Source organism: Astyanax mexicanus, unplaced genomic scaffold (genome assembly GCF_023375975.1).
Source record: "Astyanax mexicanus isolate ESR-SI-001 unplaced genomic scaffold, AstMex3_surface scaffold_31, whole genome shotgun sequence".
Lineage (NCBI taxonomy): Eukaryota > Metazoa > Chordata > Actinopteri > Characiformes > Acestrorhamphidae > Astyanax > Astyanax mexicanus.
The window spans coordinates 1,119,510-1,144,239 of NW_026040041.1; the positions used below are offsets into that span (position 1 = coordinate 1,119,510).

At 34.4% G+C, this 24,730-nt stretch overlaps 5 protein-coding genes across 10 annotated transcripts in view; 1 reads left to right on the top strand and 4 right to left on the bottom strand.

The window, feature by feature from the left end:
• Positions 1-14,026, bottom strand: part of LOC103034338 (gastrula zinc finger protein XlCGF26.1) — a 73,122-nt gene extending 59,096 nt beyond the window's left edge. Inside the window, exon 1 of one of the 3 annotated variants that reach the window (XM_049472857.1) lies at positions 13,985-14,026. The gene's annotated coding sequence lies outside the window, so the exon portion shown is untranslated. Of the gene's footprint in view, positions 1-3,137; positions 3,168-7,869; positions 7,891-13,984 lie in introns of those variants that run through there. The other 2 variants (XM_049472861.1, XM_049472856.1) reach the window with 2 other exon arrangements.
• LOC125788909 (zinc finger protein 729-like) overlaps positions 1-14,038 on the bottom strand; it is a 90,891-nt gene extending 76,853 nt beyond the window's left edge. The window contains exon 1 of one of the 3 annotated variants that reach the window (XM_049472840.1): positions 13,985-14,038. The gene's annotated coding sequence lies outside the window, so the exon portion shown is untranslated. Of the gene's footprint in view, positions 1-3,137; positions 3,172-7,869; positions 7,887-13,984 lie in introns of those variants that run through there. The other 2 variants (XM_049472846.1, XM_049472843.1) reach the window with 2 other exon arrangements.
• Positions 4,759-14,041, bottom strand: LOC125780419 (zinc finger protein 420-like). Of its 2 annotated transcripts, none has more exons than XM_049472852.1 (2): positions 13,985-14,041; positions 4,759-7,161 (listed from the first exon to the last, which is right to left on the bottom strand). In XM_049472852.1, exon 2 carries the CDS (start codon positions 7,071-7,073, stop codon positions 5,421-5,423), a length of 1,653 nt encoding a protein of 550 aa, XP_049328809.1. In that variant the 5' UTR covers positions 7,074-7,161; positions 13,985-14,041; the 3' UTR covers positions 4,759-5,420. The 2 variants fall into 2 exon arrangements, with proteins under 2 accessions (XP_049328809.1, XP_049328810.1); XM_049472853.1 differs by lacking the exon at positions 13,985-14,041 and adding an exon at positions 7,870-7,953.
• Positions 9,017-18,648, bottom strand: LOC125788922 (gastrula zinc finger protein XlCGF26.1-like). Its single transcript, XM_049472873.1, has 3 exons — positions 18,539-18,648; positions 14,742-15,967; positions 9,017-12,092 (listed from the first exon to the last, which is right to left on the bottom strand). The coding sequence occupies exons 2-3, from the start codon at positions 15,877-15,879 to the stop codon at positions 11,245-11,247; spliced, it is 1,986 nt and encodes a 661-aa protein (XP_049328830.1). The 5' UTR covers positions 15,880-15,967; positions 18,539-18,648; the 3' UTR covers positions 9,017-11,244.
• A 2,027-nt stretch (positions 18,649-20,675) lies between these two features.
• The window catches only part of LOC111196675 (semaphorin-6D-like), a 35,572-nt gene continuing 31,517 nt past the window's right edge, over positions 20,676-24,730 (top strand). The window contains exon 1 of the mRNA XM_049472851.1: positions 20,676-20,763. The gene's annotated coding sequence lies outside the window, so the exon portion shown is untranslated. The remainder of the gene's footprint in view (positions 20,764-24,730) is intronic.

Consider the following 24,730-nt stretch of genomic DNA (forward strand, 5'->3'; position numbering starts at 1 on the left):
TAAACTACAAACAACATTTCTCCCAAATTCCAAATAAAAATATTCTCATTTAGAGCATTTATTTACAGAAAATGAGAAATGACTGAAATAACAAAAAAGATGCAGAACTTTCAGACCTCAAATAATGCAAAGAAAACAAGTTCATATTCATAAAGTTTTAAGAGTTCAGAAATAATCAATATTTGGTGTAATAATTCTGTTTTTTAATCACAGTTTTTATTTCATGCATCTTGTCATCATGTTCTCCTCCACCAGTCTTACACACTGCTTTTGGATAACTTTATGCTGCTTTACTCCTGGTGGTTTGATGGTTTGTGATCATCTTCCTCTTGATTATATTCCAGAGGTTTTTGAATTTGTTAAAATCAAAGAAACATCATTTTTAAGTGGGATTTTATTTTATCCAGAGCTGTACTTTGCTTTGTTTAAACAGTGCATTTGTGTTTCTTTCAATTTCAAATGTCAGTCTTTTCTTCCACACTTTCATGTGTTATTTCTTCTGTTTGAATGCGCTGATGTTCTTTGAAAATACTTTGACAATCAAAGTTTATTCCGCTCTCTGGGTAGTGATACGGTTTCTCTCCAGTGTGAACGCGCTGGTGAATTCTGAGCTTACTTCCCTCTCTAAAACCCTTTCCACACTCTGAGCACTGATACGGTTTCTCTCCAGTGTGAATGCGATGGTGTTTTCTGAGCTTACTACCCTCTCTAAAACTCTTCCCACATTCGGAGCAGTAATACGGTTTCTCTCCAGTGTGAATGCGAAGGTGTTTTTGAAGAGAACTCTGTTGATTAAAACTCTGTCCACACTCTGAGCACTGATATGGTTTCTCTCCAGTGTGAATTCGCTGGTGTGAACGTAGATTACCCTGTTGATTGAAACTCTTTCCGCACTCTGGGCACTGATACGGTTTGGCTCCAGTGTGAATTCGCTCGTGTTTTCGGAGATCAGACTGTTGATTAAAACTCTTTCCACAATCCGAGCACTGATACGGTTTCTCTCCAGTGTGAACGCGCTGGTGAATTCTGAGATAATCACTTTCTATAAAACTCATTCCGCACTCTGTGCACTGATACGGTTTCTCTCCAGTGTGAATTCGCTCGTGTCTTTGAAAGGTTTTAATATTTCTAAAACTCTTTCCACACTCTGAGCATTCATACAGTTTTTCTCCAGTATGAATTAGCTGGTGTCTCCGGAGGTCGCTCTGAGTTCTAAACGTCTTCCCGCATTCCGAGCAGTGATACGGTTTCTCTCCAGTGTGAATTTTCTGGTGTTTTCGAAGATTACTCTGTTTTTTAAAAGTCCTTCCGCAGTCTGGGCAGCAGTGAGACGTTTCTTCACACTGATTTGTTTCCCTTTGTTGTTGTGAAGAATAGTAACCATTAAAAATAGTAGAACTTTCAGAAACTCCATTCTCAATTTTTATCTCTTTAGAAGAAAACATTTTAGATGCACCTTTTGGTGGTGTTTCTAAAGACCTTTGTGCGATTAAGTTTAAGATACAATAAGAAATGAAGACATCAGCAGCAGCGGAAGAGTTGCAATCGGAGGTCATTCCATTCTGGGTAAGAAAACAAAAAAACAAAAGTAAAATTTAACATAAAATTCACCAACATGAGAAACCTGACAACCTGCTTTTCAACCACCATGACCAACAAAAATACAAGCTTAGACCATTTAAAACTGATTTTTCAGAGGGGACACACTGCGCTTTAATAACCACTGCCTATTGTTAACAAATTATATGCAATAGTTATTCTGTAGTCTGGTTATTTCTGTATTTCCTAATATATTTACTTTAGTTTTAGTAAGATATTTACAATAAGAACTTTTAAAAATCCTAACTTTTACAACAAGACTAAAGCACGTATGATTAGCATTTCTATAGCGTTTGGCTAATTAGCCTCGTACCTAATAGTTTACTCAACTCAACTCAACTTTATTTATAGAGCACTTTAAAAACAACAACAGCTGCAACAAAGTGCTGTACATAGCACATTATAAGATAAGAAACAAAATACTAGAAACAATGACAAATTAAAATATAGGTATCAATAAAAAGTTTCAGATAAATCTAAGAACTAATTAAAGTAAAAGTAAAAACAAAATAAAATAAAAACAGAAATAAAATAAATAAAAAAAATAAAAAAATAAAAAAAATAAGTAATTAATAAATAAAACAAGAACAAAGTCTTAAGTTGGGTTAAAAGCCAAGGAATAAAAATGAATTTACATGGTTGGGAATAAATTATATACTGTTAAAATATACTGTTATCCCAACATTTGCCAAGAAATAAAGCACTGGCCTCCATTGGCGTAGGAACCAGGGCGAATGGGGGGACGTGTCCCGTCCAATATAGAAATAGGTGGATTTGTCCCCCTCAAAAAATGAAAAAGCAGAAATTGTTTTAAAATTATATATTTTTTTAATTTTCTTTTTATTGTTGCGATTTTAACCAAACAATGCATTCAAACATGTAACATACAAAGCTACAACACATATCTGATTCACGCATACATTTAAACAGCATAATATAAACAAGAAAACAAAAATAAATAAAAAATACAAAAGTTAAATAACTTAAGACAACATAAAATTACAGTGACGTGACTTCTTTTTAACTGAAAATGTACATTTTTCCATGGCCATACAAACTTATATTTTGAAAGTGTGACAAAATCTGCACCCCGGCTATGAAAAGCACCCCCTCAGGAGCGCATTTCTAATTAAAGTTAGCTAAAGCAGTTATCTGTAGTACAGAACATATGTAACGTTATTTAGTTTTTTGTGATTAACTGTAATTCCGCAAATGTTCTTCTAAGTCACTTTAGGCTGGGCTTTGATTTGCATTCCTACAGTGTAGAACTGGACATTTAAACACTAATTCTTATCATTTTAATAGTGATTATAATACATTATTATTATTTTTGGGGAGCAGCTTTTACTTTAAATCATTGCAAAAAAATGTAACGTTACAATACCCAAAATATTAAAAATCCTAGGTGGGGAAATCTGTATATCAGCATGTCTGTGCATTGGATAAGAAGTGTAGAATACACATAATATATATATATATTATATATGTTTAGTAAAGTGAGAGTAAACAGTGAGTAAAAGTGTAGTAGAGTTCTTTACCTGCAGCAGATCAGATCCTGTTTCTCTATAAAACACTGCGGACTGAGAGCTTCTTCTTCTGTGGTTGTTTTTTGGCAGTTTGCAATCTTAGTGCATTACCGCCATCTACTGGACTGAGGTGTAATTACACTGTGATATATATACATATATATAAAATCTAAACTCTTCTTGCAATGTGTTTCTTTTATAAGCTCTATGACCTAAACAGTAAACAGTGTTTTTTAATAAGCTTCTTTTTCACTTTTTAAGGTTATTAATGCCTTGTTTTAACCTCGTTTTAAATGTCAGGGCTCTTTGGATTAAGCAGGAATGTTTTATCCAGTATTACAGGGTTCTTGCACCATTCAAAATCAAATTTAATGCTTTTTAGGACCTCTGTAAATATAATTTAAGACCCCAATACGTAGTAGAAAATAATTTATTGTATTGGAAAAAAAACGTAATGTTTCCCATTTATTATTATGTTTTTCTTTTCCAAAAAATCCACTAACCTTAGTTCTCTGCCCGGTAACGTAGCTAACATAGCTAACTCACCACTAACATAGAATGTTAGCTAGCTTGTTGCTAATGTTAGCTAGCTCGCTGTTAACATTAGTATGGTAGCTAGCTTGTGGCTAATGTTAGCCAGCACGCTTTTAACTTAAGTATGTTAGCTAGCTTGCTGTTAATGTTAGCTAGCTCTCTGCTAACTTTAGTTCTCTCCCCAGTAACATAGCTAACTCACCACCAACATAGAAGGTTAGCTATCTTGTTGCTAATGTTAGCTAGATCACTGTTAATATTAGTATGGTAGCTAGCTTGTTGCTAATGTTAGCTAGCATGCTGTTAACTTAAGTATGTTAGCTAGCTTGCTGTTAATGTTACCTAGCTCTCCACTAAACTTAATTCTCTCCTCAGTAACATAGCTAGCTAATTTGCCACCAACTTTAGCATGTTAGCTAGCTCTTTGCTAACCTTATTTCTCTCCTCGGTAATATAGCTAACTCGCCACCAATGTTAGTTAGTTAGTATGTTAGCTAGCTCTCCACTGAACTTAGTTCTGTCCCTAGACACATAGTTAGATAACACGCCACTAACGTTAGTATGGTAGCTAGCTCGTTGCTAATATTAGCTAGCTCCCTGTAAACTTTAGTATGGTAGCTAGCTTGCTGCTAATATTAAGTAGCTTCCTGTTAATGTTAGTATGTTAGCTAGCTTGCCACTTATGTTAGCTAGCTTTGTGCTAACCTTAGTTCTCTCCCCAGGAATGTAGCTAACTCACCACTAATGTTAGTATGTTAGTTAGCTCGCTGCTAATGTTAGTTAGCAGTATATAAACCTTGTGGTAGGCTTTGAAATCAACTTTGTGGAAAGAGTTAATTCAACACTTGACTTTTTGCTGTGCAATTTTATATTAATTAACATAATTCACTCACTTGTACTCTTTTGAAACAAACTCCACTTGGGACAACAACAAAAAAACACATTTATAATATTAATTAAAAAAGCACATCATGAACAGAAAAAATATCAAGAATAGTCAGGAAATTTTCAGTAAACAAAAATAACAAAATAAGTTAAACATAAAATTAACACACGCATTAAAGAAGAAACTGCATGAAGCACATATGAGAGTGACTCATGATCTAAAAAAGATCAGAGAGTCAAAAAATCTGATCAAAAAATTCGATTTTTCTCATTAAATAAAATATTTAATACATTTATTCTAATACTAAGTGTTTAATAAGTTCAAAGTTCAATTAAAAATTGGGTTTTTATCTGTGATTTCCAAATCTGATTTATTAGAACTGACAGTTCAGTTTTCTGAAAATAAAAAATAACTTCTTTAAATCAACAAATAACCAGAAACTGTTGCTTTTAGCTTAAAGTGGATTTAATGGGTTGTTGGGTTCAGATTGGTGGCATTGTTCTGTATTTTGACAGTTACAATTTGACTTTAATTTAATACCAAAAGGGACAAAAAATATATATTTTTATGAGTGAGCTTAAACACTTATCAGCACTTGACAAGGCAATATAAATAATGGGATTTTGATGGGAAGTTTCATTTCTAAATTTGTTGCATCATAAAAGACGAGACTCTACAGGTAAAAGATTTTCACAAAAGTTTTCCACTCACTCAACAGTCCACATTGCAAAAATATTAGTATTTTTAAACAGTATTATCAATGCATTATTATTTAAAAAATGTACATTATTGTGTTCACATATACATACTTTATAGATACTGTTTTATATACTGAATTACACATCGTCCTGTTCACATTTCTGGTTTATATAAAACTAATTATCTAATTGTGATACTTGTGCATCTCCTTTAGTGTGAACACGCTGGTGGTTTTTAAGAGTCTCGCTCTTTCTAAAACTCTGTCCACACTCCGAGCAGTGATACGGTTTCTCTCCGGTGTGAACGCGCTGGTGCGTTTTTAGAGCGCTCTGCTGAATAAAACTCTTTTCACACTCTGTGCACTGATACGGTTTCTCTCCAGTGTGAATACGCTGGTGTTTTTTAAGGGTTCCGCTTTCTCTAAAACTCATACCGCAGTCTGAACACTGATAGGGTTTTTCTCCGGTGTGAATGAGCTGGTGTTTTTTGAGAATACCAAGGCTTCTAAAGTTCACACCACATTCTGAGCAGTGATATGGTTTCTCTCCAGTGTGAATGCGCTGGTGAGTTTTGAGACTGCTCTCTCGATTAAAATTCTTCCCGCAGTCGGAGCAGTGGTAGGGTTTTTCTCCGGTGTGAATGCGCTGGTGTGCTATGAGACTACCCTGCTGGTTAAAACTCTTTCCACATTCGGTGCACTGATACGGTTTCTCTCCGGTGTGAATGCGCTGGTGTGTTTTTAAAGTTCCCAGTTGATTAAAACTCTTTCCGCACTCTGAGCACTGATAGGGTCTCTCTCCAGTGTGAATGCGCTGGTGTTTTTTGAACGTACCGCTTTCTCTAAAAGTCATTCCACATTCTGTGCACTGATACGGTTTCTCTCCAGTGTGAATGCGCTGATGTTTTTTTAGTTTACTAATCCGTCTAAAACTCATCCCACACTCTGAACAGCAATATGGTTTTTCTGCAGTGTGAATGATCTGGTGTCGTTTGAGACTACTCTCCTGATTAAAACTACTTCCACACTCTGAACACTGATACACTTTCTCTACTTTATGAATTTGCTGGTGTTTTTGGAGTTTAGAAATCTGTCTAAAACTCTGTCCACACTCTGGGCATTGAAACGGTTTCTCTTCCGCGTGAGAGCACTGGTGTTTTTTAAGAGCGCTCTGCTGAATAAAACCCTTTCCACACTCTGAGCACTGATAAGGTCTCTCTCCAGTATGAATTCGTTCGTGTTTTTTGAGAGTACCACTTTCTCTAAAAGTCATTCCACAATCCGCGCACTGAAACGGTTTCTCTCCAGTGTGAATCAAATGGTGTCTTGTAAGGATTCCAAGGCTTCTAAAACTCTGTCCACACTCTGAGCAGTGATACGGTTTCTCTCCAGTGTGAATGCGTTGGTGTGTTTTTAAACTACTCTGTCGATTAAAATTTTTCCCACAATCCGAGCAATGAAACGGTTTCTCTCCAGTGTGAATGCGCTGGTGTGCGGTGAGACTACCGTTCTGATTAAAACTCTTCCCACATTCTGAGCACTGATACGGTTTCTCTCCAGTGTGAATGCGCTGGTGAATTTTGAGATCTCCTTGCTGAGTAAAACACTTCCCGCACTCGGAGCACTGAAACGGTTTTTCTCCGGTGTGAATGCGCTGGTGTTTTCGGAGATCGCGCTGTTTTGTAAAAATCTTTCCACAGTCTGGACAGCGGTGAGACGTCCCTTCTTCTTCTTTATCGATTTGGGTTTGATCTTGTGGCGAAAGGTAACCATAAAAACCTTCAGCATTCTCACATTTTATCTCTTCGGATGACAGAATTGTAGAATCCATCGTCTTAGTGTTTCGTGAGGAAGTAGATTTTTAAAAACTGACACTTGAAGCAGCAGAAGACTTGGAAGTGATTAGAAGTCATTCCAATCTGGAAAACAAATTATATATAAAAGGTAACATTCACATATCAAAACCAGTATTACTACCCTTGTGAAAAGGAAGTATACTTAAGAGCATTACATGCATGTTCAAATTAGGTAAAAAATACTAAAAGTACATTTTTAATGTATTATACTTTATTAAAAAACGATTCTTGAGCCCATGTAAACTGTGCTCATTAAAATGAGAAGATTCTAATTAAATTGGTCATTTTTGAACTTTGCTCAATTTGAACAGCAAGTACAGTCCAATATCGTGTGTATTTATTTTGTTTAGAATTTTGTAGAAACATTGGATATAATTATAAGTAAAGGTAACAAGACTTAAGACAGTAATCTTTGCTCATTATAATGAGAAGAATTCTCATTATACACAAATGTACACTCAAATGTATCCCTTATATTGGTATTGTTTGGTTATTGACATAAAATGTTGCATAAAAATCTTCACATTCAATTACGTTCAACAGTATGATATTTTATTATCTAATTTTTTTTATAATTTTTTAATTATTATTATTATTATTATAGAGGATTAGAGGAGTGTTTATCCTTCCTAACCCACAGGAAAACATTACAACTCCCACCCAACCAAAACTCATGTTTAATAAAGGTGTTTATTTCTCCTCCATCAGAGAGAGAGAGAGAGGAGTAGAGTGAGAGTAAACAGTGAGTAAAAGTGTAGTAGAGTTCTTTACCTGCAGCAGATCAGATCCTGTTATTCTATAAAACACTGCGGACTCAGATCTTCTTCTACTGTAGTTTAATGGCGGCTGGGATCCAGATTGATGCGCTGCTGCCCCCTTCAGGATCAATAAAAATGTTAGTAAATCACTCAAAAAAGTAATATGGTGATTAAAACAGTAAAACACTATTATAATTAATATAAAAATAAATACATATACATAAAAATAAATATCTTAATAAATTGTTATTTTTGGGTTTAATTTCCCTTTTGATTCTTTTGTTTATTTATTTACATAAATATTTATTTCTGCATTCATTTATTTCCTGATTTATTTATTTCTGTTTTCCCTTTTCCTTATATGATAATGAAGGGGCTGTCCAGCAAATGATGTCACAGTGTCTTAGCGTTCCTATTGGTTAATTAATGTCAGATTGATTGTACATGTCTCGCCCCTTTGGCGGTAACTTTGGTTACGTAGAAGATTATTATAAAACACGCCCCTTCATTATCATATAAGGACAAGAAAATACATAAATAAATGAACAAATAAAGAAACAAACAAATAAGCAAAAAAATAAACAATGTTAATAAAGAAACACATAAAGAACAAATAATTAGGATATTTATTTTCATAGATTTCATGTATTTATTTTTATATTATTCATAATTATTCTTCACCATATTACTTTTATTGAGTGATTTACTCATAAAAAAAAATCAGTTTAAAGATGGAGGCAACTCTCTTTACATTCTTTCAAAGAATGTCCAATCATTTACTGTTTTCTCACTGATTTCAGTGTGTAGTTTTATTCTTAGCTGCCTTTAAATAAGTTAAATTTGTGTAAGGATAGAGAGGCTCATGCGACTGGTTTACCAACCCAACACATCACATGGTGCATTATTTAAAAAAACATTGCATGCTTCTAAATTCACTTAATAATCAGATTATTAACAGATTTCTGCAGTTCTCTGATTTCTCAGATAACAGTGTAGTTCAGTGTTTCTCAATCCTAGTCCTGCTCGGCCCATTTAGTGGTATCAGGACTAAAACATACAGAAAAGTGACTATTTATAACAGTATAACTACTGTTATATAATAAATTATATTATAACTCAGACACACAAGCTTAAAATTTAACAAAAAACTCAACAATCAGTCAAGTTTAAAGTTCAGAGTTTATTGTAATCGGCACAGTAAACAAGTCTCTTTGTACAATGAAATTCTTTCTTTCCTCCTCGCCAAGTAAAATAGCACATAAAAAAGTAGTAAAATACCGGCTAAATACATAAATATTACACTAGTGTTTCATTTTTAAATTTAGATTGCAGTATGTACATGATTACAGTAATATAAGATATTAATATTATTTACAAGCAAGAACATGCTTTTCTTTACAGGTCTTGTTGGTTTTTAACAGACACCAAAAATTTGCACTTGTCAGTCACTTCCACTCATATAACGCTTGGGCTAAAAAGTGCTAAAGAAAATGTAAAGTAGAATTTGAATAAAAAAGTCCACTGTTTCAGTCCTCCTGATACTGCAACTCACAGACGCTCCTGATATGAGTTCATCACCGTCTGAACTGTAAACATGTAAACATCACATTCTGATTTATTACATCAGAGTCAGATATAAAAAACAGACGGCGCAGGTAAGAGAGAGAGACAGCATGAGACAGAAAGAGAGCAAGCGAGAGACAAACGAGTGAGAGAGAGAGCGAGTAAGAGCGTGAAAGAAAGACGACGCAAGTGAGAGAGCGAGAAAAAGTGAGCGAGAGAGGCAGGCGGCGCGAATGACAGAGAGAGTGAGTGAGAGAGACAGCCTGCACGAGTGAGAGGGAAAGCGAGTAAGAGACAGACGACGCGAGTAAGAGACAGACGGCGCGAGTAAGAGAGCGAGAGAGCGAGCGAGAGAGAGAGTGAGTAAGAGACAGACGGCGTGAGTAAGAGAGCGAGCGAGTGAGAGAGCAAGAAAGAGACAGACGGCGCGAGTGAGAGAGCAAGCGAGAGAGAGCGGGTAAGAGACAGACGGCTCGAGTGAGAGAGCGAGTAAGAGACAGACGGCGTGAGTGAGAGAGCGAGCGAGAGCGAGTAAGAGACAGACGGCTCGAGTGAGAGAGCGAGTAAGAGACAGACGGCGTGAGTGAGAGAGCGAGCGAGAGCGAGTAAGAGACAGACGGCGCGAGTGAGAGAATGAGCGAGAGAGAGAGAGCAAGAAAGAGACAGACGACGCGAGTAAGAGAGCGACTAAGAGACAGACGGCGTGAGTGAGAGAGCGAGCGAGAGCGAGTAAGAGACAGACGGCGTGAGTGAGAGAGCGTGCGAGAGCGAGTAAGAGACAGACGGCGCGAGTGAGAGAATGAGCGAGAGAGAGAGCAAGAAAGAGACAGACGACGCGAGTAAGAGAGCGACTAAGAGACAGACGGCGTGAGTAAGAGAGCGAGCGAGTGAGAGAGCAAGAAAGAGACAGACGGCGCGAGTGAGAGAGCGAGAGAGAGAGATCAAGAAAGAGACAGACGACGCGAGTAAGAGAGCGACTAAGAGACAGACGGTGTGAGTGAGAGAGCGAGCAAGAGAGAGAGAGCAAGAAAGAGACAGACGGCGCGAGTGAGAGAGTGAGCGAGAGAGAGAGAGCAAGACAGAGACAGACGGCACGAGTAAGAGAGCGACTAAGAGACAGACGGCGTGAGTAAGAGAGCGAGCGAGAGAGAGCAAGAAAGAGACAGACGGCGCGAGTGAGAGAGTGAGCGAGAGAGAGAGAGCAAGAAAGAGACAGACTGCGTGAGTGAGAGAGCGAGTAAGAGACAGGCGGCACGAGTGAGAGAGTGAGCGAGAGAGCAAGAAAGAGACGCCGCGAGTAAGAGAGAAAGTGAGCGAGAAAGAGGGGGAGAGAGAGACAGAAGACGCGAGTGAGAGCAAGCGAGAGAGAGAGTAAGTGAGCGAGAGACGAGTGAGAGAGAGAGCAAGCAAAAAAGAGAGCGAGCAAGAGACAGATGGCTCGAGTGAGAGAAAAAGAAAGAGAGTGAGACAGAGACCTAGAGAGCGAGAGATAGACAGTGCGAGTGAGAGAGCGAGAAAAAGCGAGAGAGAGACAGACAGCTTGAGAGACAGACAGCGTGAGAGCGAGACAGCACGAAGGAATTATCTAAATTGCTCTGCTGTTTTCAGTCAGTGCTAAACATTAGTTCCGCATTACGTTGATTGGTTCTCCTATAGACTGCAGCGTGTATTCTGCGTGTGTTTACGCTAATGTTCTGTGACCTGCAATGCGCATATGTTAATCCAGTCTCTGTATGCATAAAATTTTTTTAAAAATCCATTTTTTTTTATTATGCAGTCGCAAATCTGCTGCGTTCAGTGTGAAATCATCTTAACACACGTTGCGTTAATTACATTTCTGGATTAGAAAGTTTTTAACTCCGTTTTTAATGCATTTATGCTTTTTCAGCTTTGAATGTTGGAAGTTCCTCCCGCACTCAGCGCAGTGATACGGTTTCTCTCGAGTGTGAACGCGCTGGTGTTTTCTGAGAGTCCCACTGTTCCTAAAACTCTGTCCACACTCCGTGCAGGGATACGGTTTCTCTCCAGTATGAATTAGCTGGTGAGCTCTGAGGGTCCCACTCTTTCTAAAGCTCTGTCCACACTCGGAGCACTGAAACGGTTTCTCTCCAGTATGAATACGCAAGTGGTTTTTGAGAGTACCACTCTTTCCAAAACTCTGTCCACACTCTGAGCAGTGATACGGTTTCTCTCCAGTGTGAATGCGCTGATGTGTTTTAAGACCGCCCAGCTGGATAAAACTCTTCCCACAGTCTGAACACTGATAGGGTTTTTCTTCAGTGTGAAGGCGATGGTGTTTTTTGAGGGTACCACTTTCTCTAAAACTCATTCCGCACTCGCAGCAATAATACGGTTTCTCTCCGGTGTGAATGTGCTGGTGTTTTTTTAAGTTACTCCGTAGATTAAAACACTTTCCACAATCTGGGCACTGAAACGGTTTCTCTCCAGTGTGAATGCGCTGGTGTTTTAAAAGCGTATCATTCTGTCTAAAACTCATTCCGCATTCTGAACACTGATACGGTTTCTCTCCAGTGTGAATGCGCTGATGTGTTTTAAGACCACTCAGCTGGACAAAACTCTTTCCACACTCTGAGCACTGATGCGGTTTCTCTCCAGTGTGAATGCGCTGGTGTTTTTTAAGATCACTCTGTGCAGTAAAACTCTTCCCGCAGTCTAGACAGGAGTGAGACATCACTTTTTCCGTTTGTTCTTCTGAAGAAAAGTCACCATAAAAACTTTCCATGTCCTAAGATTTGATCTCTTCAGACGACTGCATGCTGAGATCCATCTTCTTCTCAGTTTTTCTTAAAGAAGTAGATTTTTAAGGACACAGGGAATCAATGCTCTTAAAGCAGCAGAAGAATTGAGATGAAAAAAGTCATTCTATTCTGGAGAAAAAGAGAAAAAAGTATATAAAAAAAAAATTATTGACTGCATGAAAATAAATATCAAATAACTGGTAATTATGACAGAAAAGTCACTCCTGTTACTTTTTATTAATGTTTTGAGTAACAGGACTAAAAGTAACAGGAATTAGTTTTTAGAATAGAATTAGCAAAAACATGAAAAATAGCTAAACGGCTAAACATATGCTAATTTTGATGGTAAAGTTTATAGTTAGAGAGTGGGGACGGGTAACAAATGCTATTTTTTCAGTGTTCTAAGTAGTTTTTATTAATGTTTTTAATTACATATCTTACTTTTGCGATTAGGTCGATGTACAAAACACTATGCTTAATAATAAAATGTATTTTAAAGTCAGTAAATTTCAAAGTTGACAAGCAAAAACTGGGCTGGTTAACTGTTTCCTGTGAATTGAATGTTCATTTTTCCAACATATTTATACGTTTTTAACTTCAATCTTTAGTTAAGATCCACAGTGTGTGATTCGACTGTTTCCTTCATGTTTTTATGCTCTGAAATGTTTTCCCTGTGCTGTTATTATCTGCTCTGCCTTATGTTAGATTTTATTATTTTTCATAATCGTTGATCAGTTTTTATGGTAACATAAATCTTGTTCTTTACCAGTTTTTACCAATATTGTTGGTTTGTACCAAGATTTTGGCATTTTTCATGATTGTTGATCGATTTTATGGTAACACACTTTATTTTCTTGCACAGAAATCTTGGTTTTACCAATATTTCTTTTTCTTGTTTTTTTTTTACCAAGATTTTATTATTTTTCATGATTTTTTTTGTTCATTTAACCAATATTCTTGATTCTGAACAAGATTTAATAATTTTTCATGATCGTTGATCTTTTCTTTTTTTTGATTGTTTTTTTTTTTACCAAGATTCTAACATTTTTTGTTTGTTTGTTTTACCAATAGTCTTGGTTTTTACCAAGATTTTAGCTTTCATCTTTTTTTTTGTTGTTTATACCAATAGTCTTGTTTTTTTACCAAGATTTCAGGATTTTTCATGATTGTTGATCGTTTTTTTTTGTTTTGTTTAACCAATATTCTTGGTTTTGACCAAGATATTAGCATTTGTCATGATCGTTAATCGATTTTATGATAAAACACTTTATTTTCTTGCACAGAAATCTTGGTTTTCCCAATATTTCTTTATCTTTTTTTAGTTTTCCAACATTCTTGTTTTTTTTTTGTTTTTTTTTTTTACCAAGATTTTATTATTTTTTCATAATCTTTTTTTGTTTGTTTTACCAATATTCTTTATTTTTAACCAGATATAATAATTTTTCATGATCGTTGATCTTTTCTTTTTGTCTTAACAATATTCTTGTTTTTTACCAAGATTCTAACATTTTTCATGATCGTTGATCGTTTTTTTGTTTTGTTTTACCAATATTCTTGGTTTTAACCAAGCTATTAGCATTTATCATGATCGTTAATTAATTTTATGATAAAACACTTTATTTTCTTGCACATAAATCTTGTTTATTACCAAATACGTTATATTATTAGTATTACTGTACAGGCTAGCAGTGTTTATCTGTTCAAAACCACAGAAAAATTCAAATATACAGCATTTCTCCTCCATCAGAGAGAGTGAGGAGTAAAGTGAGAGTAAACAGTGAGTAAAAGTGTAGTAGAGTTCTTTACCTGCAGCAGATCAGATCCTGTTTCTCTATAAAACACTGCGGACTCACATCTTCTTCTTATTATTATTTATTTCAGGTTTATGGTAGAATAACTAAAGGTGCATTACCGCCCCCTACTGATCTGGAGAGTGAAGTGTGATTTCAGGAGAGATATGGAGTGAATTTTGTGCCAAACGTTTTACAAAAAAAAAATAGTCCATAAATAAAATTTTAAGAATCAAAATTTAAAAGAGAAAAAATATATAGCAAATACATGTTTCTAAATATACTTGGTTACTTTATTATCTCTTGCAGTTATTTGAAAACTATTTTGGTTTGGATTTTGTCAGTCTTTGCTTTTATTTGTGGGTTTTTGTGAATTTTCTGTGGATTTTTGGCTTCTGGAATCTCTCGTTGAGAGCTAGCTAACATTACGGGAAAGTGAAAAAAATGACAAATGGGAAATGTAATTTTTACTTTACAATAAAGTAAATTATTTTACACCAGGGTTCTACCTACATTATTACAACATTTTTGGGTCTTAATTTGACTTTGAAAATGGTGTAAGAATCCTGGACAATGCATTGACTTAATGCAAAAGTATAAACTTACGTTAAGACACTGCACCATGTAGGAAAAAATGCATACATCAATATGTTCACAAACTTACTACATATATTCAGATAAAATGATACTGCAATACAAAAACTAGCATTTATCACATCATCATTCAAGTTTATTGCATTTATGAGCCTTTACATTTCTGAAGTTCCTCCCACAGTCTGAGCAGTAATAGGTTTTTTCTCCAGTGTGAACGCGCTGATGAGTTTTGAGGTGACTACTGTTTTTAAAACTCTTCCCACACACTGAACAGTGATACGGTTTCTCTCCAGTGTGAACGCGCTGGTGATTTTTAAAGGTATTACTTGCACTAAAGCTTATTCCACATTCTGAGCACCGATACGGTTTCTCTCCAGTGTGAATTCTCCGGTGTCTTTTAAGAGTACCATTCTCTCTAAAACTCTTCCCGCACTCTGGGCACTGATACGGTTTCTCTCCAGTGTGAACGCGCTGGTGTTTTGTGAGGGCACGATCATCTCTAAAGGTCATCCCACAGTCTGAGCACTGATACGGTTTCTCTCCAGTGTGAATGCGCCGATGTATTCGAAGACTGTTCAGTAAACTGAATTTCTTCCCGCAGTCTGAACACTGATACGGTTTCTCTCCAGTGTGAACGCGCTGGTGTTGTTTGAGGGTACCACTCTCTCTAAAGGCTATTCCACATTCTGAGCACTGATACGGTTTTTCTCCAGTGTGAATAAGTTGGTGTTTTTGAAGGGCACTCTGTTGACTGAAACTCATTTTGCACTCTGAGCAGTAATACGGTTTTTCTCCAGTGTGAATGCGCCGATGTGTTTGAAGATTACTCTTTTGACTGAAACTCTTCCCGCACTCTGAGCAGGGATACAGTTTCTTCCCAGTGTGAACGCGCCGGTGATTTCTGAGGATACTACTCTCTATAAAGCTTTTTCCACAGTCTGAGCAGTGAAACGGTTTCTCTCCAGTGTGAATGCGCTGGTGTATTTGAAGAGTACTTGGTCGGCAATAACTCTTCCCACAGTCTGAGCACTGATACGGTTTCTCGGCGGTGTGAACACGCTGGTGACTATTGAGGCCCTCAATCTTCGTAAAACTCTGTCCACACTTTGAGCAGTGATACGGTTTCTCTCCAGTGTGAACGCTCTTATTTTTTTGGATGTCCCTCTGTTTCGTTATGCTGTGTGTACTGGTTGTGGTTTCTTCTTGTGGAGAACAGTAATCAGGTAAGCAGGGTTCTTTCTTGGTAACGGAGTTTCTGGAAACTATATCTTCACATTTTATCTCTTCGGACGACGACACTACGAGTTCTGTCGCCATGGTGATTCTTGAGGCAGAAGGTTTGAAGGGACAAGCAGAAACAAAGGCTAGGTGCAGCAGAAGACTTGTGGCAAGAGGTCAATGGTCTCTGGAAAAGGAAAAATACAATATTAATATGAATATTTCATCATTTTTACTTCACTGCATGCACTCATAATCACATACAGAAACAGAATCATGCAGTGTTTTCAGTAGTACCTGTTAGGGGTGTGCATCATATCGTACGCCATAATATCGCCAACATTTTTGAATATCGTGAACAATATTATACACTAAAATATCGTGCCATAACACTCACCCCTAATTATCACATCAGGGTACTACTTTTTGCTGTTTTAAGCTAAAGAAAAAAAACGACACATTTCTCATTTTCTATTAAATATCTACAAGAGACAGATTATGTGCATTATTAGTATTACTTATACTTTCCAATTGTCCTTGTGTATATGCATTGTTTTACTGTAATGATGCTGCTAGAATTTTAATTTTCCTGGGGGAACCCAATAATAAAATGTAAGATTTGTTTTGTTGCAGTAGTGTATTTTTCTTTTTTTTGTCATATCGCCAAGAGTATCGATATCGCGATAATACCAAGAAATATTGTGATATTATTTTAGGGCCATATCGCCGACCCCTAGTACCTGTCAGAGGCTGTAGTTGATTGATTATTGGGGATAGTGTATTTCTGAAGGTATATTTATTTATTTTAGTCCCACTTTCCACCTCACTGATGGAATTATTGGACTACTTTGGATTTCTCTGGATTTCTCTGGATTTTTCTGCAAAATGTCTGCGAGTACTGAATTCAGTACTTCTGGCACCAAAGTTCACCAGTACATGACTGGTCGTGATTGGAACGACCACAAGTAATTAAGTTGTTGTGACATTCACACTACGTGACCAATTAGCGACACACATAGGATCACAAATTACACAATTTGTTTTACCGAGGGAAATCACCTGAGTGCTCTCCAGAAACAAAATTAGTCATTAGAAAACCCGCCAGAACTGGAGGCACAGCAGACGATGCCATGCCAGATAATCTCTATAGAGGAGAATACCCACCTGAAGTGAGTCCAGATTGAATGGGTTTATATGGAGCAATTGAGCAAAATCAGAGTTGCATACATGTATGATCATTTATCCAATTAAAAACCTCTTGATCACAAGCCATAAAACCCAAACTGAACTGCTTGAATTTTTGCACCAGGAGTAAAGCAGCATAAAGTTATCCAAAAGCAGTGTGTAAGACTGGTGGAGGAGAACATGATGCCAAGATGCATTAAAACTGTGATTAAAAACCAGGGTTATTCCACCAAATATTGATTATTTCTGAACTCTTAAAACTTTATGAATATGAACTTGCTAATACATGCTCTAAATGAGAATATTTTTATTTGTAATTTGGGAGAAATGTTGTCTGTAGTTTATAGAATAAAACAACAATGTTCATTTTACTCAAACATAAACCTATAAATAGCTAAATCAGAGAAACTGATTCAGAAACTGAAGAGCTCTCTTCGTTTTATTCCAGAGCTGTATGTACTTATGTACACATGTTCCAGTATTGCAGATTACATTATTTTAGGTTTTAAACTCAAGTTAAAAGTTTTTTTTTAAATGTCTCATACTATAACTCCAGCATTAGATCATCAACAATCAGATCACAGTAACAGGAGAAAGAAGGGAATTGAAATAAACTGATGAACAGCTACTTCAATACTTTAAAGCCTCTTATGACTTCAATAATAATATACTTTACTTATGCAATAGAACATTTGAGAAATATCACTTTTATATACTTATATTTTGAGTATTTTATGTATGTTCAGTCTTAATTTAAAGCCTTAGTGTTTTATAGTGTATATATATATATATATACAGTAAGGAAACCCTGGAAAAGCCATGGAATTTGAAAATAGCAATTTCCAGGCCTGGATAAGTTTTGGAAAAATAAAAATACCCAGGAAGTTTTGAAAAAGTCATGGAAATTTGGTCTAGAAATCTTTGTGTTTCAGTTTATCGAAGGAGAAAATCTATTTTGAGCTACAAATACATCACAGATTTAACTTAAACTTTAATTTAACTCTAAACAATGGAGCTCTCAGGATCTGACACACATTTTATTATTGTGCATTCTTATCCGATTCATTTTAGACCTCTATTACATCAATTTTAATTAGAGTTTTAGTAGATTTTTGGTTTTATTGTCCATGTCTGCACTGATGTTTTAAAAATCGTGTGGTCATGAAAATTTGCTTTGAAAGCATGAAAAAGTCATAAAAAATAATAGAAAGCAAAAGCATTATGCATTTTTGGTCATACTGCCCAGCACTATGTCTAACAGATAACATTACTCAAGCATTACTGTATCCTCTGTAAACAGAAAAATCAGTGAGATTGAAACCTTTATAAAATGAGCTCATACAACAATTCCAAAAAAATATTTTACATCAGATTTCCTCACAGTCAGACAAGAAGAGAACGTGTCTGGAAGTTTAATACAGAATCTACCTCAGGAGAATAAGGTGGATCTGTTTTTTAAAAGTTCTAAACTCAAATCTAAGTGAGTACATATTGGGATGGACAAAATCAGAGAGAGAGAGTGGGGAGTAAAGTGAGAGTAAACAGTGAGTAGAAGTGTAGTAGAGTTCTTTACCTGCAGCAGATCAGATCCTGTTTCTCTGTAACCATACAGAATCTTCTTCTATTGGATTTATGGCGGTTTTCAGGCCAACTACAGGTGCATTACCGCCCCCTACTGACCTGGAGTAAAAAGCAAGAATTTGGGATCATGATCTGCAGTATTTTTATTAAATTAAATTAAATTAAATTAAATTAAATGAAACTAAACATCCCGACACTCTTTAAAAACAGCAGCACCTGCTTGTGTACTAAACCCATAAACTCATTCCAGAGCTGTAGGACTTATTATTATTATTATTATTATTATTATTATTAATAATAATAATAATAATAATAATAATAATAATAATAATAATAATAGTAATAATAATAATAATAAACTTTATCTGTATAGCACCTTTCATACATAAAAATGCAGCTTAAAGTGCTTTACAATAAAATTAAATAGATCAGGAAAATGTAAAATTAATATAAAATAAATAAAACAATTAAAGAGTAACAATTTCATAAAATAGTAGGAAATAAGACATGTATATTAAAATAAAATATAAAATAAAAAAGATTTAAACAAAAATTATAAAATAAGAACAAGAACAACAAAAGCATTTAATTAAGAAAATAATAATAATAATAATAATAATAATAATAATAATAATAATAACAATAATAATAATTAAATATAAGCGGAACAGAACTAATAAAAAGCTAAGCTAAACAGGATGAATATCTCTGTAATGCCTCTGTTATTAGTGTTTCAAATAAAATTAGTCTTTGTGCAGAATGTTTAACACAGTGTAATAGTATAATAGATTTTGCCACTAACTAGCTAGTTAGGTTGCTAGTTAGTTAGCTAGCTAACGCTAACATTTAAAGCTAAACAAGAAGAGCGAGTATCTACCAACAAATAATTCAAATTGTTTACAGTCACTAAAAGTTGATACAGTTTTATATATCATGATTAATGGCATGTATACGTAAATACATTGGGTTCCTTAGTGAATAAAAGTAGATTAAAGTACACTTATCATTATTATTCTATAGTGCACTAAAGTGTTCTTGTAGCCACTTTATTATTAATCAGTATATTTAAAGAGTGATAAAATGGAACAACTTTTTTAGTACTTATTATACTTTAATTACAGTATAAAAATAGTACAAAAGTCTTTCTTAAATTGTGCTAAGTGTACTTAACTGTACTAAAATGGAACTATTTTAAATATACTTAAGTAACATTTAAACATTTAAACTACTTAATTTATTTAATCCCATATTTTAAATATGTTTACAGTAAAATTATAATACATTTAATAATAAGTATTACAACTGCATCACTATTTATTTTACACCTGGTATATTAGAAATGTACTAAGAATTGATGTTAAATATATGTGATCTATATTTACATTAGAGTACAAATATACTTCTTGTTCCGGTCTTTTGTAAGTAGCACACTTCTAGTGTACTTCGTTGGGTATAAAATATATTTTAATATACTGTACTACAATTTTAGCTTGTTACAAATTTACTTTAATTTTTTTATTAGTAATAATAATTTAATTTACTTTCTAAAAAAAGTTATATGATACTACTGTAACAGCCGTTTTTAACACGCTTTGCTAAAAATGTACAAAAGTATATTTTGAAGTAAGTATTTTAGAAGTATACTGAATTACATTAAACTAAAAGTGTACTTCTTAGAAGTCTATTTATTTAAAATACACTATTTTGTATTTTTTTAAAAAGTATGATCAAAGTTGACTTTCAAACATTTATAACATAGTAACTTAGTGTAATTACATATTACATATACTATAGCATATACAACATAATATTAATGTCTTTTTATTATATATAATATATATATATAAGTAAGTAAATAAATCTGTTAGTATATTTAGAGCATACTTAGACATTTCTCAATATGTTTTATGTAAAAATTAAGTATATATTTTTTTCACCAGGGAATATATATCTCTATATCCTGCACATATAGATTAATTAATTAATTACTGAGTCTAATTAAAGCTGAGTTAATTAAAGAGCCCGGATGAGGGGAGAGGGGGGGTACCCCGGTTGGATGCGGGGCGGGGGGCGTGGTCAGGCTGGGGGCGGGGCTCCGGAGCTCTATTGTTCTCGGGTAGAGAGGCTGAGTGAATGGGGGACCGGGACCCGGATTACGGAGAGTTTACCGCGCGGACACACAGCCGGACCCGGGACCGGAACACACATTACAGCACGGTACCGTTAAACCTGCGCGCGCTCCCGTTTACCGAGAGTCTCGAGACTCTAACTTTACTCCTGCTGCGCGGAGTCGAGCTCAGCGGCACGCGCGCGCGCGTGTGTGTGTGTGTGTTTCAGTGTGGGGGGTCTATAGAGTGATGTATAATCAGAATGGTGTTATATATGGTGTAAATTTATAATCATGTTGATAGTCTATAGTGTGATGTATACTCAGTATGATGGTCTTTTGTGTGATGCATTATCAGTATGAGGTCTGTAGTGTGATATATAATCAGAATAGTTAAATGTATAACAAGTATGGGGTTTTATAGTGTGATGTATAATCAAGATGATAATCTATAGTGTGAGGTATCATCAGTATGATAGTCTATAGTGTGATGTATAATCAGTATGATGGTCTTTTGTGTGATGCATTATCAGTATGAGGTCTGTAGTGTGATATATAATCAGAATAGTTAAATGTATAACAAGTATGGGGTTTTATAGTGTGATGTATAATCAAGATGATAATCTATAGTGTGAGGTATCATCAGTATGATAGTCTATAGTGTGATGTATAATCAGTATGATGGTCTTTTGTGTGATGCATTATCAGTATGAGGTCTGTAGTGTGATATATAATCAGAATAGTTAAATGTATAACAAGTATGGGGTTTTATAGTGTGATGTATAATCAAGATGATAATCTATAGTGTGAGGTATCATCAGTATGATAGTCTATAGTGTGATGTATAATTATAGTGGTTTTTAGTGTGATGTAAAATTAGTCTGCGGTCTGTAGTGTTATGCATAGTCAGTTTGGGGTCTATAATGTGATGTATATTCATGATAGTCTATAGTGTGATGTATAATGAGTATGATGGTCTGTAGTGGGATATATAATCAAGGCAGTCTATAGTGTGATGTATAATCATTTTGATAATGTATAGTGTAATGTATAATATGTATGGTGGTCTTAAGTGTGATGTAAAATCAGTATGAGGGTCTATAGTTTGATGTATATTCATAATGATAGTCTATAGTGTGATGTATGATCTGTACTGAGTTTTTTTATTGTGATGTACAATCAGAATGGGGTGTATAATTTAATGCATAACCAGTATTGGGTGCATAATTAATATAGGGGTCTATAATGTGATGCATACACAGTATAGGGGTCTATAATATGATATATAATCTGAACACTGTAATATATAAGCATGGGTGTCTATAGTGTGATTTATAATAATGTATAGTGTATGGTGTAATCTGTATGATTTTCTTTAGTGTGATGTAAAATATGTATGGGTCTATAATGAAATATATTATTAGAATAGTGTAATGTATAACAAGTATGATGTATGATTCTACAGTATGATGTATAATCAAGATCATAATGTATAGTGTATTGTATAATCTGTATATTGGTCTATAGTGTGATGTTTTAACATTTTGTATTGTACTCTATAGTGTGATGTATAATAAGTATGGTGGTCTTTAGTTTCATGTATAATCAGTTTGGGGGTCTATAGTTTGATGTATAATCTGTAAATGTGGTCTATAGTGTGATATATAATCAAGATGATAGTCTATAGTGTAATGTATAACCAAAATGATAGTCTATAATATGATGTATAATCTTTATTATAGTCTATAGTGTATTGTATATTCTGTATATTGGTCTATAGTGTGATGTTTTAACATTTTGTATTGTACTCTATAGTGTTATGGATAATCAGTATGGTGGTCTTTAGTTTCGTGTATAATCAGTTTGGGGGTCTATAGTGTGATGTATAATCTGTAAATGTGGTCTATAGTGTGATATATAATCAATATGATAGTCTATATTATGATGTATAATCAAGATGATAGTCTATAGTGTGATGTATAATCTTTATTATAGTCTATAGTGTGATGTATAAGCAGTATTTTAGTCTATAGTGTGATGTTTAAGCTGTATGATAGTCTATAGTTGAATGCATAATCTATATGGGCTCTATATTGATATATAGAATCAATACGATAGTCTAGTGGAATGTATAATCTGTATGGTGGTCTATAGTGTGATGTATAATCGGTATTATAGTCTATAGTATGATTTATAGTCAATACAATAGACTATAGTATGATGTATAATCTGTATATAAGTTTATATTTCTGATCTTTCTAATTATACAGAAGTGAGATAATCTTAATAATAAACAGGTTTAGCTATAGGAATGTGAATGTGTAAAGGATTTTGTAGATTAGATGTAATTTTTTGTGTTATATCTGTAATAATGGATATATGTGGGGGGCAGAATATAAATATTTATACTGGTATTAAGAGCAGATTGTATATATTGTGAGAGGAAGGTCAGTGCGAGATTAAGCGCAGTGTAAATGTGAGTGATCTGATCTGTTATTCAGACTGAACTTCACTGCAGGACGTGGGGTTTTGGGTTTAATCCGGTTTCTGCTGGCGGACGGATTTAGGGCATTTTACTGTCTGACCATCTGTTATACAGTTATCCCACCAAAACACCACTTTAATTAGCTGGATAAATATATTACACACTGTTCACTACAGTGCACCGGACTGAACTGTTCAAGAGATAAATACTGACATTTATACATTTATTTAATATTTTAAATAAGATTATCCCTAGTGAAAAAAGTAGATTAAAATATACTATAAGCATTATTATACTATAGTGCACTAAAGTACTAAAGTGTTCTTGTAGCCACATTATTATTAATCAGTATATTTAAAGAGTGATAAAATACAACACCTTTTTTGTGCTTATTATACTTTAATTATTTAAAAATAGTACAAAAATCTTATTTTTTTAATTGTGCTAAGTGTACTTAACTGTACTAAAATTAAACTTTTTAAAATATACTTAAGTAACATTTAAACATTTAAACTACTTCATGTATGTAACCCCATATATATTTTAAACATGCTTACAGTAAAATTATAATAAATTTAATAATGAGTATTACAACTGTTTCACTATTTATTATTATACACCAGGTATATTAGAAATGTACCAAGAATTAATGTGAAATATATGTGATCTATATTTACATTAGTAAGAGTACAAATATGCTTCTTGTTCCTGTCTTGTTCATTGGGTATAAATATATATTTTAATATACTGTACTACAATTTTTTGCGCGTTAAAATTTGATGAATTTAGTAATTTAATTGAGTTTCTAAAAAGTTTTATGATACATTGTACTTTTAACACACTTTGCTAAAAATGTACAAAAGTATATTTGGAAATAAGTATTTTAGTGTACTGAATTACATTAAACTAAAAGTGTACTTAATAGTATACTATTATTTTTAAATACACTATATTGTACTTTTTAAAAAGTATGATCAAAGTTTACTTTCAAACATTTGATAATATTATAATGTACTTTTAATATATATTTTAAGTAAGTACATAAATCTCTATATATATTGCATATGTATATTTATTGCATACTTAGACATTTCTCAATGTTTTAAGTACAATTAAGTATATATTTTTATTTTTGTAATTCTGCAGGGGGAGGGGCCTAAGTGAACAAAACTGTAATTCCTAAAAAATATATATATATATTTTAAAGTTAATCGAGTGCTGGATGTTAATCTACACAGATTTCTCTCCTGAAAACTCTTATTTATTTGGGTGAGTAAAGCGCTTCCATTTATTTACAGTAAGCTTAGATTTCCAGTATTTTAGCTTGGTTAGCAGCAGGGCTATTCGTAGTTAGTAGCGGTTAGCAGTGCTTAGCGCTAGTTAATGCTGCCCAATAGTGCTACACGGTAAGCCAGAGTAATATCAGCTAGTGGTTCATCTCACGTAGCTTGTTTTAACACAGTAAACTCAAAGACTAGAGTCCTCTGAATGGCGAAAGAGCTAGTGCTACTGTTAGCAGCTAATGCTAATACTGCTCCAGCCTTGGTGCTGGAGAAACTTTACTGAAACTGCTGTATATCTTGACTGGTAAT

Bases quoted from the DNA above. Each gene is read 5' to 3' on its own strand.
- LOC125780419 (XM_049472852.1), bottom strand. From the start codon at position 7,073: ATGGATTCTACAATTCTGTCATCCGAAGAGATAAAATGTGAGAATGCT.
- LOC125788922 (XM_049472873.1), bottom strand. From the start codon at position 15,879: ATGGCGACAGAACTCGTAGTGTCGTCGTCCGAAGAGATAAAATGTGAA. The intron at 12,093-14,741 runs GTGGGAGGAACT...ACTCCTGTCTAG, and splicing joins AACCTATTACTGCTCAGACT to ACTGCGGGAAGAGTTTTACT.